The sequence below is a fragment of the Thunnus maccoyii genome, chromosome 9, assembly GCF_910596095.1.
Source record: "Thunnus maccoyii chromosome 9, fThuMac1.1, whole genome shotgun sequence".
Taxonomy (NCBI): Eukaryota; Metazoa; Chordata; class Actinopteri; order Scombriformes; family Scombridae; genus Thunnus; species Thunnus maccoyii.
Genome location: NC_056541.1, coordinates 26,864,944 through 26,879,810, shown reverse-complemented (window position 1 = coordinate 26,879,810; position 14,867 = coordinate 26,864,944). Strand labels below are relative to the sequence as shown.

The following is a 14,867-nucleotide window of genomic DNA, read 5'->3' as shown; positions in this document are numbered from 1 at the left end:
GAAAGGAAGAGAGGAAAGTAAGAAAAATGAAGGAGGAAGAGTGGAGGTGTTAAGGGGTGGAGGATGAAGGAGAGAAAGGGTGGATGGTTAAAGAATAAAGAAAAAGAATAGTGTAAAGGTAAGAGATAAAGGACGGGAAGGTCGGATGGGTAAAATGAGAAAGGTGGAGGACAGGAGGAATGGAAAATAAAGAATGAGGTGAAGATGAATGATGAAAGATGGAAAGGGTTGAGAAGGAAAGGATATGAGATGAAGGAAAGAAACAGTGGAGAGAAAAATGAGGGAGGATGAAGAAAAGGAAGAGTAGATGTTAAAGACAGTAAATCAAGCAACAGAATAGCGTAAAGGTAAAGATAGGAGATAAAAGAGGGGAAGGGTGGATGGGTAGGAGGAATGTAGAATAAAGGATAGGAGTTAAAGGAGATGGAGGGTAAAAGAAGTGAAAGACAAAACATGAAAGGAAAGAGAGGAACAGTAGATGAGTTATGGAGCAAAATCAAGGTGGACAGGTGATTGAAGGAGATGAAAGGTGGAAAGAATGAACAGGTAAAGAAACAAGAGGAAAGGTAGATGTTTAAAAGGGAGGAAGTTGAAGACTGAGGAGAGATAGGTCACAGAGAGAAGAAGAAGGACAGCAAGGGTAGATGAGTGAAGGAGGGAAATGAAGGAGAAGAACAGTATAAGGTAAGCGAACGATGCTTCCCTGCCTGTTGGAGCCAGTCAGACGGTAGCGTTGTTGTCTTTGCCGTCACCGTCTGCCTTCGTCTTCTTTGTGAGGCTTTTTTTCTCCAAGGCAAGCTTCTGAAAAGGTTGTGTCCACCTTTCTGATGCAAGCCCTCTATCTCATCTCTCCTCCTTCTTCAGCTGACAGAAAGTTTGAAGGTGCCTCCACTTCCATTTCTGCAAGCAGCATCACCACCCTGGACTCTCCTATAAATGCCAAAAAGACAGAAATAGACAGGAAGTGTTAAAAAATAAAAAAAGACAGAGAGACAGAGCCAGAAATCAATATTAGATTTAGACTCTGCACCTCCACACAGGTGTTTTCACTTATTCTTGAAATGATTAGGTGTAGAGGGAGATTTCGGTCAAACAAGCTCTATACACATTCAGAGTCCAGAGAAAAAAATGACATCGTAGTAGGAAAAGCACAGGTGTAATGTGGCTGAATTAAATTTAGCTGATTTGGTTTCAGGGTCCCAGTATTGTGTGTGCTGGCTACGATGACAAGTCAAAATGTCTGCTGTGAAAACGGCCTATCAGGAAAAAATCATTAAAATCTCCTGCCAACATTTTACTAAGGCACAGGCATCTCTTTACTTCACTGATTATTATCTTAATTCACATAACTTTTGAATTTTGTGTGAATATGAAGAAACAAACATTGTATTGTCATGTTTGAGTAACATGTGTTTCAGTCCATTCACTTGTGGAGGAAGTATTTCCTGATCCTTTACTCAAGTAAAAGTAGCAATACCGCAATAAAATAAGAATACTGTACACCAGTACAAGTAAAAGTCCTGTATTAATTAGTAAGTCATATTAGAAAAATATAGGCTACTTTAAGTATGAAAAGTAAAAGTACTCATACATGTAACATGCAGCATTTTAATGTTGCTGGTCAAGGTGGATCTAATTTTAACTATTTTATATACTGTTGGGTGGTTTAATGTATTGTAATATGAATAATATTTTATATAGTGGAGTAAGAATATAACATTTTCTTTTGAATTATAGTGGAGTGGAAGTATAAAGTAGCATAAAATAGAAATGCTGAAGTACAGTACTTCACTACAGTACTTCAGTGTGTGATCTCCACCACTGAACTCATCTAGCAAACTAAAACATATGTTTAGTCCACTGCATTTCATAAATAACCTACTAAAATCTTCCATAGATTTATAGTTTATGTAACATTATTGCATTTTGTGTATGTGTGTGTTTTTATTTAAATACTGCAAACCACCGCACCTATTCCTGTCAGTGGTAAATGAGTTTGTTGGAAAATCTAGATCAATTAGGCCTACAGTCCAGTTTTTATATGGTTGAGATGAAAGAATATACATGTGAAATAAAAAAAATAATAGAAAATAAATAGGAATAGAAATAAGATGAGTAAATTACATGATTTAAACTAATATGAATTAGGCTTTTCACACAAACATTGGTGGTTACGCAGAATAGCCTACTTTCAGTCAGTGGGTCAACAGCAGCAGAAAAAAAAATCTGTTTTAGGATCTTGAGATTTAATTAAATGTACACACAATAAACATATGTCACAAACTGGAGAGAAACCCTGTTTCAATCATGAAATCAATCCTGTATTTATTGCATATCAATTAAAATATGCAATAAAGTGTATTTTGGGGTATTTGGGGGTTGGTTGGGAGCAGATTCTTACACAGACTGACATTATTTTTTTAAGTGAGGCATTAACTTTAGTTATCAAACTGTATGAAAATCTAATTGCTTTCCAGAAAAAGACAACATTTAATTAATTTGTTGAAACCTGAGGCAAATACAAAGACATGAGAGAAAAAGTAAGCTGTCCCAGATAAGTGCAATCCTAAATTACAGTCAATGTTTGCCCAAAGGTTTGCCATCTTCAAATGAGAAAATCTTACCATGCTTCTCCCGCTGTGTCTACTCTCCATGTGTATCAACCCAACAAAGATCCCATCGAATATGAAGAAACAGATGACTGAAGATTTGAAGATATATTCCCACTGAAAAAAAACTGCCTTTCAGTTCAAGATCTGAGTGAGACTGAGTGGACTGTGTAGAATTTTTACATTATGATAATGTGCTGGTAGTTCTAGAATTCGCATATATTAGAATGCTCATTATGATATTCTTCACGCATTCCGTCTTACAGCACAGAAAATGCTGCTTTTAAAACATTTTACTGTCAGAAAACAAATAAAACTCTTGTGCTGCTGTTTGAAGCAGAAGTGGGAACGTGACAGTTGTACAAGTCACAAGTAGTCAAGTCTTGACGCTAAAGTCGAGACAGACATGTTCAAGCCCCAGAAAACAAAAGCCACATAATGAGCTCATGTGTTTGTGTGACATTTTAAGCTCAAGACACATTTCAGTCCAGTCTGTTTGACTGCAACATGCATAAAAATGCTTCTTTTTACATAAAATCATTAAAAAAATCTTTATATTATCATTTGACATTTTTCTCTGTTGCTGGTTTAAAAAACCCTACACACCTGTCATTTTTGGTTTGTGTACACAAAAAAAAAGAAAATTAAGACTATGCACAGTAAACTATTTTTAGTTGAAACACCAAACTATTGCTGACACACTGCATAACTTTCAAATGCACTATAATACACTCTAGTCTTCTTGCTTATGGGCAGTAATTTTGACAAAACAATGATGTACATAAGATTATTATCAACTATCCTGAATAAAAGACTCAGGCTGTTTGTTCTACAGTTCATCATTTTACACTCATGCAGTCCACGTTGTTATGTTTGCATAAAGCATCACCTGAAAGCCACTGTATTATGTTTATATTTGACATTTCAGATGCTGTAGACTTGATTCTTGGCCAAACCTAAGTATTGTTTGTATAAATCTGTTGTATTACATGCCATCAGGAATTTAGAAACTACTGGGATATAAATTCAATCAAATTCATGTTTGTTATACAATATACAAATAAGAAGTTCATAGAAAAGTGTCAATAATTATTCAAATGAAATGTCTCTGTAATCCTTTAGAGCAAGAAATAGTCACAAAAACAGAAAAGCATAAGGCACTGTGGAATAAAAATGGATTCAATCATAATCATTAAAAGTAGTACAGAAAACAATGTAGATATGCCAATATGATTATTTATTGTAGAATCAAACAATCATCATTTTTTATAATTTCTGTGTTCATTCTCCCTGTTGGTCACACTGCCCTAAAAGAGAAAAAGAATAACGTTAAATATGTGAAAATACAATCAACATTTAATAGAAATATCTGGTAAAGCATCTTGACATTATTGACTGATCGATTGACTGAACACAGAATTACAGATGAGCAAAACTTACAAGAAATCCTTTCATTCTGTAGATTTTGGCGAAAGGCGATTCCTCAACACAACCCAAAACACTGCAAGGTGTGTCCACATGTGAAAACCCCTCAACTACCTGAAGGGGGGGAGGGAAACATCACCATGAATATGTAGAGAATAAAATGCTGAAGATGAAGTGTGAGGAGCCATGCTTACATTGTCCAGTGTGTCTGAAAGGCTGTCCAGTTCCCTTTTCCCTCCTGGGCTCAGTCCATATGACCAGTGCTGACAGCAGACCTGTGGCACCACTGAGCCCAGAAGCAGCAACCACAGTGCCAGGGTTTGCATAGCCATTCTGAGGAGGGAAAAAGCTTTATATTACACATATAAGCAGGTCAGTAATCTTCTTATTTTTCCTAATCTAACCCCAAATACTGTCATAGTCCTCAATTTTAGATTACACATGCCCAGATTTATGCATCACATCAGTGAAGTTTTTACCTTCTGTGCATAAGGCAAGCTGCTTCTCTGATTTGTTCTTGGCTGCTGTCCTTTGTGGATGCTGCTGCTGCTGCTGCTGCTGCTGAGCATTTTCCAAGGTTTATATGCTACTTCCTTTCTTGTCAAAAGCCCAACACTTCACTGCAGGGGGTCACAAAGTGGGATTAAGCAACATTTACTGGTAACCTGCAGAGCTATTAAAAAGATTACAGTGTGTGATTTTTGTCCTTCCACAAAAAGAACAAGTGTTCATCATCAGACCAGCTGTGTGTATGGCCGTGAAGTACCTCCAGTCATTTTCCAATACTTGCTGATAAACCAAAGATTCACAAATTAATGACAGAGAAAAAGACGAGGTGATAAAGACTTACTCTTCTTCATAGCAGTTTATTTATAACAGTCATTTATGGAAATATATTTCCACGGTCGAGTGCAATAATCATACTCAGGGAGAACTACACCGCCCCCTGTCTCAAACAAAAAAAAAAAAACAACCTCTGCCCCATATTGCATTCAGAGAGATGTATTAAAATAAATAACCATAGCTCTTTGTGATTTTCACACTCATTGTGAAATACACAATATGATTGCCTTCATCATTCATTCTCACAGGCTAGGTACCTACGATTGAACTGAGTGAATAGTATTGCATCGGAGCAGCTTTGAGCTACAGCTAAAGAAACTTCACCAGTCAAAGGCGAGGATAGCTCTTCACACATGCAAACAGACAATGTCCAGTAAGAACTGAAGTGAGATTGTTCCTTAACAAAACATCTGCCCAATCTATTAATAGTGATTTTTTTTTTTTTTTTGGAAGCACTGGATTTGATTTACATAAGATAACAAGCATTAAACATTTTTGGTGAAAAGATATAACATGTTACAAATCAAATATATACTTGTGCAAATACGTTCAAAAGCATGATTAAGTGATATACGTCATGTAAATGGAACATGTTTTCAGGCAAGTCCACAACATGTGAACACGGCCTTCTGTTAAAGCACACCAAGTTGGATTATTTTCTCACAATGGGATATGAGGAATAATGAATGTCGTACATAAACATTACAATAAGTAGTGACCACAGTCAAACGCATGCAACTGTGGATCTCTCACACACCGGATTACAAAAAAAACAAAACAAAAGAGGTAGATTCACAGAGCGCAAAACGAGGGAGAGCTTTTTAAGAACACAATATTCAAAAGTAGGAAAAGAGAAACCTCACAGCTGTAAATCATGTATTGCATACCCAAGCTGTGTTTGAAAACTAGCCTGTCGCATAGTTTTATGGTGCATTAACAGCACCTCTGGCCTTTGAGACTGTGCTGTTGTATGGCTTTGGCTTGCATTGCTTCCTTTATAGTGTGTTGTATCCAGCAAAAGTAAGTTACATACTTAAAGAGGAACGTACAGCGTGACAGTTATTGGTAAATGACCCCTTCAGTTTCTGCTACAGCAGCATTCAGTGAAGCTCAGTACTCTGAACTTTACTGCAAAAGTCTGGTTTTTGACTCCCATTAACATGTCAAGTAATATGAAATGAATATAAGTTATGCAAAAACATTAAATGAGTATAGTTGTTGGATCGCATCCAGACACATCTACATACACTAGGAACATTATTTTGTTTTGGTGATATATGTAGCTGAACATTTTAAAACATCCTACCATACAAACATACATGGACAACCCTGGATAAATTCTAGTGCAAGATATTTAAAGCTAATGTAACATAGGTGGAATGCCAGGGATGTGCATACAACTACCTGTGCTGTACACAGGTATAGAGAGATTGATAGTAGGGGAATATACTGTAAGAGGAACTGAGTAATAAAGAAGCCATCTGTGTCCAGACCGGACTTGTAGGCGTGTAACCGAGTTATCTGACACTCTGGGACATGTGCAGCGGGGTCAGCATCTCTTCAAAAATGGCTCCTTTCACGTTGGATCCTCTCAGGTTTGCTTCTTGTAGATCACAGCCAGACAGGTCGCAGTTCTGCAAAGACGCAGCAGGGACGTAACAGTAAGACAGGAAGATTACATGAACTAGTGAAAAGCTTGTAATTTAAGTGGAGAACTGTAATGTATTATGAATGTCGTACAAAAGCCTGTTGAAAAATGTTCACACACTTGCTGGCAATTTCATACAAGTGTCATGGTGAAGTCCTGTTGCCTTATGGAAGCTTTCAGTTGCTTGTGTAAAGCTTGACATTAAGGGTTAAAATGTCAATGTCATTTTATCAAAGAAAGAATAAATGTCATTTGATTCATAACAAACAGTTAACATTTAGTTCAAAAAGTTTTTTCTTCAAGGAAAAATGGTTTGGCAGAAAATTAAAGGAATAGTTCAACATTTTGGGGAATACACTTCGTCACAGACAACTTAAGGCACAAAAGCAATTGAATTCCAATACAAATATAAAGATCAACTTCATTGTACTCATCATATTAATTGGTTATTTACTTATTCAACTCTATGCAACTTTAGCTTAAATTTTGGGGATCCTGCTACTGGGCTATCAGTAGGGAAATTGTTTGGGGGGGAAAAAAAAAAAGAAAAAAAAAAAAGAGGGATTCAGTTCAGGCTGACTATTATGTTCAGAGTCAAGTAATCTATCAATTATTTTTACAAATAATTGTTTAGTCTACAAAATGTTAGAGCACAAGTTCCCCAGAGCCCATGTTTGCACATTGCTTGTTTTTTTTTCCAAACAGTCCAATCCCCCCAAAAATTCTTCATCTTACACTGATATAAAACAAAGGAAATCTTTGAGGGGCTGGAAACAGAGAATGTTTGGTATTATTTCTTGATAAATGACTTAAACAATTGATTTATCATCAAAATACTTGCAGATGAATTTTCTTTCAGTGGTGTAGTGGATTTGTCGACTCATTGTTTCAGCTCTAGGCGCTACACAAACATATCTTAAAAACATCTGTAGGACAATTATTCAGATCTGCTTTGTTGCCCCATGATAAATACTAACTGTCATCTGCGTCAACATGTCTGTTTAAATGAACATTTTTAGAGATAATCCCTTCTGATAGCCTTGACTTACCTCGAGATCAGTCCCTGCTAAAGTGGCGCCCCGCAGGTTACAGTTCTTCAGCTTTGCATTTTTGAGAGTGGCCACACGCAGGTTGATGCCAGTCATTTGACTTCCTTCCATGTCAACTCCTTTCAGGTTGGCTCCTAATTTACAAAAACACTTGCTGAAAACATGACAACAAATGTGGGACCGCAACTTAATTGAGTAAGATTTGTGATGGATTACCTTCTAGGTTGGCCTTCAGTCCGGATGGATCTTCAAAATTGCATCCTTTGAGAGAAGCTCCTTCAGCATTGGAACAGAGCATCTTCACTCCTTGTAAGTTGGCGCCCTTCAAGAAACAAACATCAACAGTATTCATAATGTTTTATTACAAATTTTACATCACACCCCACAAGACATTGGTGTTAAGTCCCCAAACAGAGAAGCAAACAGTCTGCTTGTTATTTTTTTTAAAGGGGTGAATAAGAGTGTAGGTGTGGACTATGGGCAAACATGTTCAAGAACAGAATGGCCTTTACTTCACAAAACTGAGGAGGCAGGAGGTGTGACGTGGCCAAATACCAAAATCACAGCCCATTGTTCACCAGCAGGAAGGCCAACAATTAAAAATAACACAAAAATTACACACAACTCAGACAGACGTAGGAAATGTTCACTTCCCCACAGTGAAACACTTTTGTTGTTGGTGCTGTATGTCCACATGAATCATTGGCCCTGTTTACAGTTGGCATTAACATACGTCTCCACATGCATCTTGAGTGACCACTTCGGATTGGATCTCACTTCCCTCCCCGTTATATATGCAAATAAACACATAGGCTACATAATTACATCCACTTGCAAAGACCAAATTCATTGCTGTTTTTATTCGGCGTGGGGACCGGGGGTCCGTGTACTCTCCATCCAAAGAAAATCAAATACCCTTCTTATTGATTTGCTCTAGCGCCACATCTGAAGATATATATATATATAACAAATATAGAGTTACATGCAGTGATTTCCCCATTGAGAGACGCTCTGCGCATTTACACACGAGGCACGGCAGCATAATTTCATTGATTATTTAAATCTCCAAAACACACTGACAGGATCAGTCAGGATCTAATGGTAATTAATGTCCTGCGTTCTTCTGCACATCTAAAAGGTCAGCTGTTACATACACACAGTCCAGGATCATACAGTACAGCCCAGAGTGCTGACAGGAACAGAGCTCTCAGACTTACATCCAGGTTGGCTCCAGATAGATCAGCCCGCTCCAGATTGGAACAGCACAGGTTGGCATGTGTCAGATTGCAGCGGCTGAGATTAGCCATCTTGAAATTGATGTAACGCAAATCAAGCCGGGAGAGATCGGCCCCACTGAAATTAAGACCCTGAAAGAAGAGTGTCATATATTATGTTGATATAGAGAAATGATGGGGTAAATTAATGAAAACTTTTTTCATTAGCTGTACCTGGCAGCGGAGCTCTGACTTGGTGGGCGTTGCCAGAAGAAAACGGACAAACTCTTTGCGGGAAATGGGGGAGTGGTCCTCAGGTGGCTGAGAGTTCTGGTTTGAAAGTAAAGCAAGTCAGTATACACTGAGGGGAGCCATCATATTACTAAATGGAAACAAGTATCTACCTTTCTCACTTCATATTACCTTGATTGCTACTTCCAGCTGTTCAGCAAGTTGCTCAATTCCAAAGAAACGAGCCTCCTCGAGGACACCTGGAAAACAAATTCCACAATTCTACCAAACTGTGCTTATTTTCTCATTTTATTAGGAAATGACTGTGAGGATTTTATTCTATAGACTTCACATTTTTGGACTGGTCAAAAAGCTTACCTCGTATATTGATGCCTTCATTGATAATGAGCTGACCGTGTCTCAAGTAGTTGAGAATAGGCTCAAAGTATTCGGGGCTGCGGTCGATAAGGTAGGCCCCATGCTCGTCCTGCTTGTTCCCCCACACATCTGGAACAAACACAGAGATTCATAAAATCCATTTGAAAGGAAGATTCACATTAAACAAAATTGAAATGTTTCTTGATTGGCTTCAGCTCTGTAGCCATAACTTACCTTTCTCCCTAAACATGTGAGCAAGCATACTCTCTGGTTCTTTGCTGACCAAGGTGCTCCTGTACAAAAAAAAACAAAACAGACATGTTCAGCCAAGAAGTGAATGAATAAAAATGTACGTAACACAGTAGATCCTATCAACAGAAAGATACTGTTTAATTTAGGGTGTTTTATAATGTGTTCATTACAATGAAAGCAGCTAATAGGACGTCACATACCTGGTGGTGGTGAACAGACGACCACCAATATTAAGGGTCAACCAATCAGTGTGAGCTCCATGCTGATCAGTAACTTTGACTTCATTCTGAGGGTCTGAGATATAAAAGAGAGGAAGAAGACAAAAGTGTCTGAGTGAGACTTTATTCACTGGTCAGTGAACGGGACTCCTGCAGCAAACATGACAGCACTCACCAATGAATGGATCTCCCTCTGAGACATACAACACGTCATCATCTCTGTTAGCACAGATTAGACAGATAAGACACACAATGAGGTGATAGAAATTCATAATGAGCTCAGCAGCATACAGTAACTGTTAACATTTTGTTACCTTATAAGGGCGATGTCATCTATGAGACCACCTTTTCCATTGTATAAACAGGAGGCTTTGATTCCTAACTTATTGCTTGCTACGGATAGTAAGTCAGACAAGGCTCCATAAACTGCTACAACCTGGGAGATAGAGAAAGATAAGACATCACTGGGTCTTACGGTACTGTCTTAACAAAACAAACAGAACAGAAACAAAATCATCTAGTCCAGTGGTTCTCAAACTTTTTCACGTCAAGAACCCTAAACTGACACAAATTAGACCCCCACCCCCACATAAGATTTTTACTTTTGGATGTTTTATTACGTAAAGTGTATAAAGCCCATGACCAAAATAGTCATACATCCTGAAATTGTGTTACTTGTGGATGGCTTTTTGCTGGGGGCCCCCTGGAACCACCTCAAGGACCCCTGGGGGTCCCCATACCCCACTTTGAGAACCACTGATCTAGTCCAGTGGCTCCCAGACTGGGGGTCAGGACCCACAAGGAATTAATCAAAGTGGTCACGTCATGATAGGACAGGATAGGATAAACAAAATAGTGATTTTTTTCCCCAAGCTTTCTTCTTATTTTTGCTTTATTTCTTGTGGATTTCTGTATTTTACCTCCTCAAGCCTCTAAAAGTTGTTCAAATAAAACAAAATAAGTCATTTATCTAGAGCTGCGAGGTCAGTCAATAATTGATTAGTCGAATAATCAATTAGTCAGAGATTAATCAGCAACTATTTTGATAACCGAAGAACCATTTTAATATTTTTTAAGCAAAAATGTAAGAAGAAAATCAGCTTGTTTCAGCTTCTCAGATGTGATGACTTAGCCTATTGCTTTTCTTTGTGAGTCATGATGATAAGCTGAATCTTTGGGTTTTGGGCAGTTAATCAGACAAAACCAGATTATTGAAGATGTAACTTTGAACTGTCGAGAACTTAAACCAATATTTTTCACTTTTTTTCTGACATTTAGTGGACAAAACGATTAACCGATGAATCAAAACAATAATCGGTAATTTAACTGGCAGACAATGCAACATGTGACGATGGTCCCACGTAGACTTTACTTTATTTTGAGGGTTCACAGACCAAAAAAGGTTGGAAAAACTGATCTAGTCTAATACGAGATTTATCAGTCGCATTTAGCAATGTAAGCAGGGTGAGCTAAGTTCATGCCGTATGTAGGAAATATCAAATGGAGCTACCATTTACCTTTACTTGATATAGTTGATAATAAAAGTGTAATATTTTCTTTAGCTATAATTAAACACGTAAGTTATGTTCAGTAAAACGCCAGTCATTCTGCGGCCCTAGCTCCTTCACTCACAGTCTGCCCGGTTGTTACCCACCTTGCCATTTTTAGATGTCCCGTTAACAAATAACGTAACTCTTCTCATTCTTTAGGTGCTTTGGTTTTAAGTACTTTGTTGTAATTTTAACAATAGTAATTATGTGGCCTCTGCCAGCTAACACTCGCTTGCAGAATCAAGCTGGCTATAGCTAGCTGCATCAGACAACAACACGAGACAAAAGATGCCTTTAGGAACAATCGAAAAAATCAGAGATTATAAGACTGTACTATTATGTGTCGGAGAAGCTGAGATATTGGACTTTTAGCCATACCCGAGCATGATAGTACTGTATGTTGACATTAATATAATTATGTATTACATAATTATATTAAATAGTACATTTGCTAATGTAGGACATTAAAGAAAACAGAAAAGATGAGTCATATTAGAAATGATTACCAATAGTGATGCATATGTATAAAAAAAAAAGTGCATCAGTGTAATAGCTCGCATTTCATCATCATTTCGCCGCCACAGAACGACATTATGTGCTGCCGTTTTTCCTAAACAAATAGGCTACAACAAACAACTTTATGAATATCAGAGAGCACTTGAAGGATGCCTTCTGGCTGCAGCTCTACGATTGGTCGGGGTGTCATACGTAGCTACGCTTGATTTAAATCTCGTATGTCCCTTGCTAATATCCACCATCCGCTGTTCGCCATCCCTAAGCCCGTTTGTTTTGTATGACAGTAATTTATTATTTTACCGCGTGTCTACATTAATTCAAACATATTTTACAAATTCATTGTAATTCTTTATGAATTCATTTGCGTCTAACTTTATTTCTGGGCGTGTGTGTTGTGGGAAGCCGGTCCTGTTGGTGGTGCAATACACCACAAACTTGGTCGACCACTTGTAATAGAAGAAGAAACACACGGAACTGACTAACAGAAACATGTTTACTCCGTGTGTATAACTTCAAAACTAATGTCCAGCCTCAGGTCTGAATTAGACTGGGGCTATTTTCATCACCCTGTCTGTGCCCATTAACACGATGGCGTCTGATCGACAGCAATGTGCGTGCTGCTCCCATCCAGCCTCCTGTCCCAGTGTTCACCAGACGCTGAGTGAAATGGATTTTGAACGAGGTTTGCTTTTATACAGTATGTCAGGCATGTGTTTACACTCTGTTGGTGCCATACCAACAGAGTTTTACAACACACTGACTGAATATATCCTTTCATTAAGGTGGTTGACTTGACCTCCTCCAAAATTTAAAACACTTGCATATTTCACCTTTGTTGGCTTGTCTGCAACTAACATTGTTCTTTATTGATGAGTCTCATCTGTCATTGAAGTGCACTGCTGTGTTTTGTCATCATAAGTGTTATTCTTATATGCAGGTATCTGGTCTGCTGCGATGGATGGGGACTTGGAGAGGGTCAAGTCCTTGATCCAGAAAGGCACACATCCTAACCTGAGAGACTCAGCTGGATACACAGCTCTAGTGAGTCTGCTGGGAAGCTGTTCGGGGCATTAGCTGTTGTATTCCCTGTTCACATGTCATGGATCTAAATTTCTGTTTCATTATTGTATGTTTTGTCTCAGCATTATGCAAGTCGCAGCGGTCATCTTGCCGTATGCAAGTTTCTTCTTGAGAATGGTGCTTGTGCATCTCCTCAGACACCAGGCGGTGCCACACCACTCCATCGGTCAGCTTACTGTGGTCATCTGGATGTGGTTAGACTCCTGCTGCACCACAGGGCAGATCCAATGCTGTGTGATGACGACGGTGCGTCTCCTTTACACAAGGTAGGCATGTCATAGCACATGTACTACAGCACTGCCATGATAAAAACATTCCAGAGTTACAAAGTATATTTATTATGATTAAACTTGTACCTGTGTGTGTTATTTTGTTACATGCATGAGCAGGCTGCAGAACGGGGTCATGAAGAGGTGTGTCAGCTGCTTCTTGAACACTGTCCAGCACTCTGCAGCCAGGAGAACAAGAGGCTCCAGCTACCCTACCAGCTGGCACCTCAGGGAGATCTGCAGCAGCTCTTAAAACCGCCTCAATGACAACGGACACACTGCACCTGCAGTACGCAGAGTCACTACTGACTATGAACAGACAAATTATACGAGCTCAAAACAGACTTTATAAATAGGTGAGGTCCACTTTAAGTCCGGATTACATTCACCTTGACCTCACTATATTTGTCTGCTTTTTTCTCAACTGAACCTCAACAAAGTACCACTGAATGTAGCCTATTGAACATTACATCACCATACTAACTATATATATCTATGAGCTATAACCTATCTATAACCTATCTAATCACACCAAGGTCCAGCATCTGTTTCTGCTGCACTCTTATCAAGTAGTTGTAAATAAATAATAATTCTGTTCTGATTGGTCAATGACAGCAGCCATCTCCAGATTCTTCTTATCATTGACCATGACAAGAAAAAAACAATACATCAGCCTTTATGTTATGTTATGAAGAGATGGTTACAACTGAGGTGTTTCGTTGGGGTTTAAGAGCTGAGTAGTGATAAATACACATATGTGATTGATCAGTGGGAGGAATTAAGTGACTATTCCCACTTCACCATCTGATGTGGTGTTAGTGGTTGAATCTAAATGTTCAGACATTGTAGTCACACTGAACTGTACTGCACTTTTGTTAAATATTTTACTGCGGGGTCCTTTGGCCTTGTGCACTCAAATTTGTAAGTTCAATACAAAAGCATGCATGAAAATTCATCTGCCAACAGACAAACAGCAGCTCAGTTTAAGAGACTGAAGTTTCCCTTTTAATATGAAAGAGCTGAAAGCAGCAGGCAAGCTGCATCAGTTTTCAAAAGGAACACAAAAAAATTATTGGATTATCTTGAAAGGTGATAAAATTACATAAAACGTGAATTCGACACAGTGAGCCAGAAAGCACCCAAAGCTTAAGCATAGTAAGTGATGATTGGTTGGAGTCATTTGAATGTCAGTCACATGCTGAATTTGTTGAGTGCACAGCATCTGCTCTCTCTGCAGTGTTTATGATTGTTTGCTTTGACCATGTGGCAAGTTTGAGAGTCAATCAGAGTGTATTAAAACTGGAGGCAAAAGCTGTTCATGTTTTTGGCTTATTTGTTTAATTTTGTCAGGCAAATTAATCTGAAGTGATCCTGGCTGGGTTTGGCACAGCAGATGCTGGGCAGCAGGGGGAGCCATTGGCTTAAAAGCAGCATGTGTTTTTTTCTACTAGACCATGAGAATTAGCTGGCAGTTTACACAGAGTGACCTCATTCGATCCTCCCAGCACACGGTTGGAAAACTAAACAGGGTAACTGTTAGAAAAAGAAAAAAGCATCAGTGTTACAGCTGATAGTAAGTCATTAT

The 14,867-nt window shown here is 38.5% G+C and overlaps 3 protein-coding genes across 4 annotated transcripts; 1 reads left to right on the top strand and 2 right to left on the bottom strand.

The window, feature by feature from the left end:
- Positions 1–3,825: 3,825 nt before the first annotated feature.
- Positions 3,826–6,459, bottom strand: LOC121904533 (progonadoliberin-1-like). The gene is made up of 5 exons (XM_042422324.1): positions 6,371–6,459; positions 4,514–4,654; positions 4,229–4,367; positions 4,050–4,148; positions 3,826–3,916 (listed from the first exon to the last, which is right to left on the bottom strand). Exons 2-5 carry the CDS (start codon positions 4,522–4,524, stop codon positions 3,869–3,871), a joined length of 297 nt encoding a protein of 98 aa, XP_042278258.1. The 5' UTR covers positions 4,525–4,654; positions 6,371–6,459; the 3' UTR covers positions 3,826–3,868.
- Positions 4,885–11,731, bottom strand: kctd9a (potassium channel tetramerization domain containing 9a). Its single transcript, XM_042422323.1, has 12 exons — positions 11,522–11,731; positions 10,182–10,303; positions 10,043–10,086; positions 9,850–9,943; positions 9,632–9,690; positions 9,398–9,526; positions 9,212–9,279; positions 9,023–9,118; positions 8,792–8,941; positions 7,791–7,896; positions 7,575–7,708; positions 4,885–6,511 (listed from the first exon to the last, which is right to left on the bottom strand). Exons 1-12 carry the CDS (start codon positions 11,567–11,569, stop codon positions 6,395–6,397), a joined length of 1,167 nt encoding a protein of 388 aa, XP_042278257.1. The 5' UTR covers positions 11,570–11,731; the 3' UTR covers positions 4,885–6,394.
- Positions 11,732–12,131: 400 nt separating this feature from the next.
- On the top strand, positions 12,132–14,597 carry ankrd39 (ankyrin repeat domain 39). 2 transcript variants are annotated; one of them, XM_042421489.1, is made up of 4 exons: positions 12,132–12,615; positions 12,871–12,974; positions 13,151–13,279; positions 13,403–14,597. In XM_042421489.1, exons 1-4 carry the CDS (start codon positions 12,522–12,524, stop codon positions 13,547–13,549), a joined length of 474 nt encoding a protein of 157 aa, XP_042277423.1. In that variant the 5' UTR covers positions 12,132–12,521; the 3' UTR covers positions 13,550–14,597. The 2 variants fall into 2 exon arrangements, with proteins under 2 accessions (XP_042277423.1, XP_042277421.1); XM_042421487.1 differs by having other exon boundaries at positions 12,135–12,615; positions 13,076–13,279.
- Positions 14,598–14,867: the final 270 nt, after the last annotated feature.

Coding starts and splice junctions, on each gene's coding strand:
- ankrd39 (XM_042421487.1), top strand. CDS start 12,522: ATGGCGTCTGATCGACAGCAATGTGCGTGCTGCTCCCATCCAGCCTCC. Junction 12,975..13,075: donor CAGCTGGATACACAGCTCTA/GTGAGTCTGCTG, acceptor GTTTTGTCTCAG/CATTATGCAAGTCGCAGCGG. Junction 13,280..13,402: donor GTGCGTCTCCTTTACACAAG/GTAGGCATGTCA, acceptor ATGCATGAGCAG/GCTGCAGAACGGGGTCATGA.
- kctd9a (XM_042422323.1), bottom strand. CDS start 11,569: ATGAGAAGAGTTACGTTATTTGTTAACGGGACATCTAAAAATGGCAAG. Junction 9,280..9,397: donor TGAAGGCATCAATATACGAG/GTAAGCTTTTTG, acceptor TTTGTTTTCCAG/GTGTCCTCGAGGAGGCTCGT. Junction 8,942..9,022: donor AGTCAGAGCTCCGCTGCCAG/GTACAGCTAATG, acceptor CTCTTCTTTCAG/GGTCTTAATTTCAGTGGGGC.
- LOC121904533 (XM_042422324.1), bottom strand. Junction 4,149..4,228: donor TTTCAGACACACTGGACAAT/GTAAGCATGGCT, acceptor CCCCCCCTTCAG/GTAGTTGAGGGGTTTTCACA. Junction 3,917..4,049: donor ACAGAATGAAAGGATTTCTT/GTAAGTTTTGCT, acceptor TTTCTCTTTTAG/GGCAGTGTGACCAACAGGGA.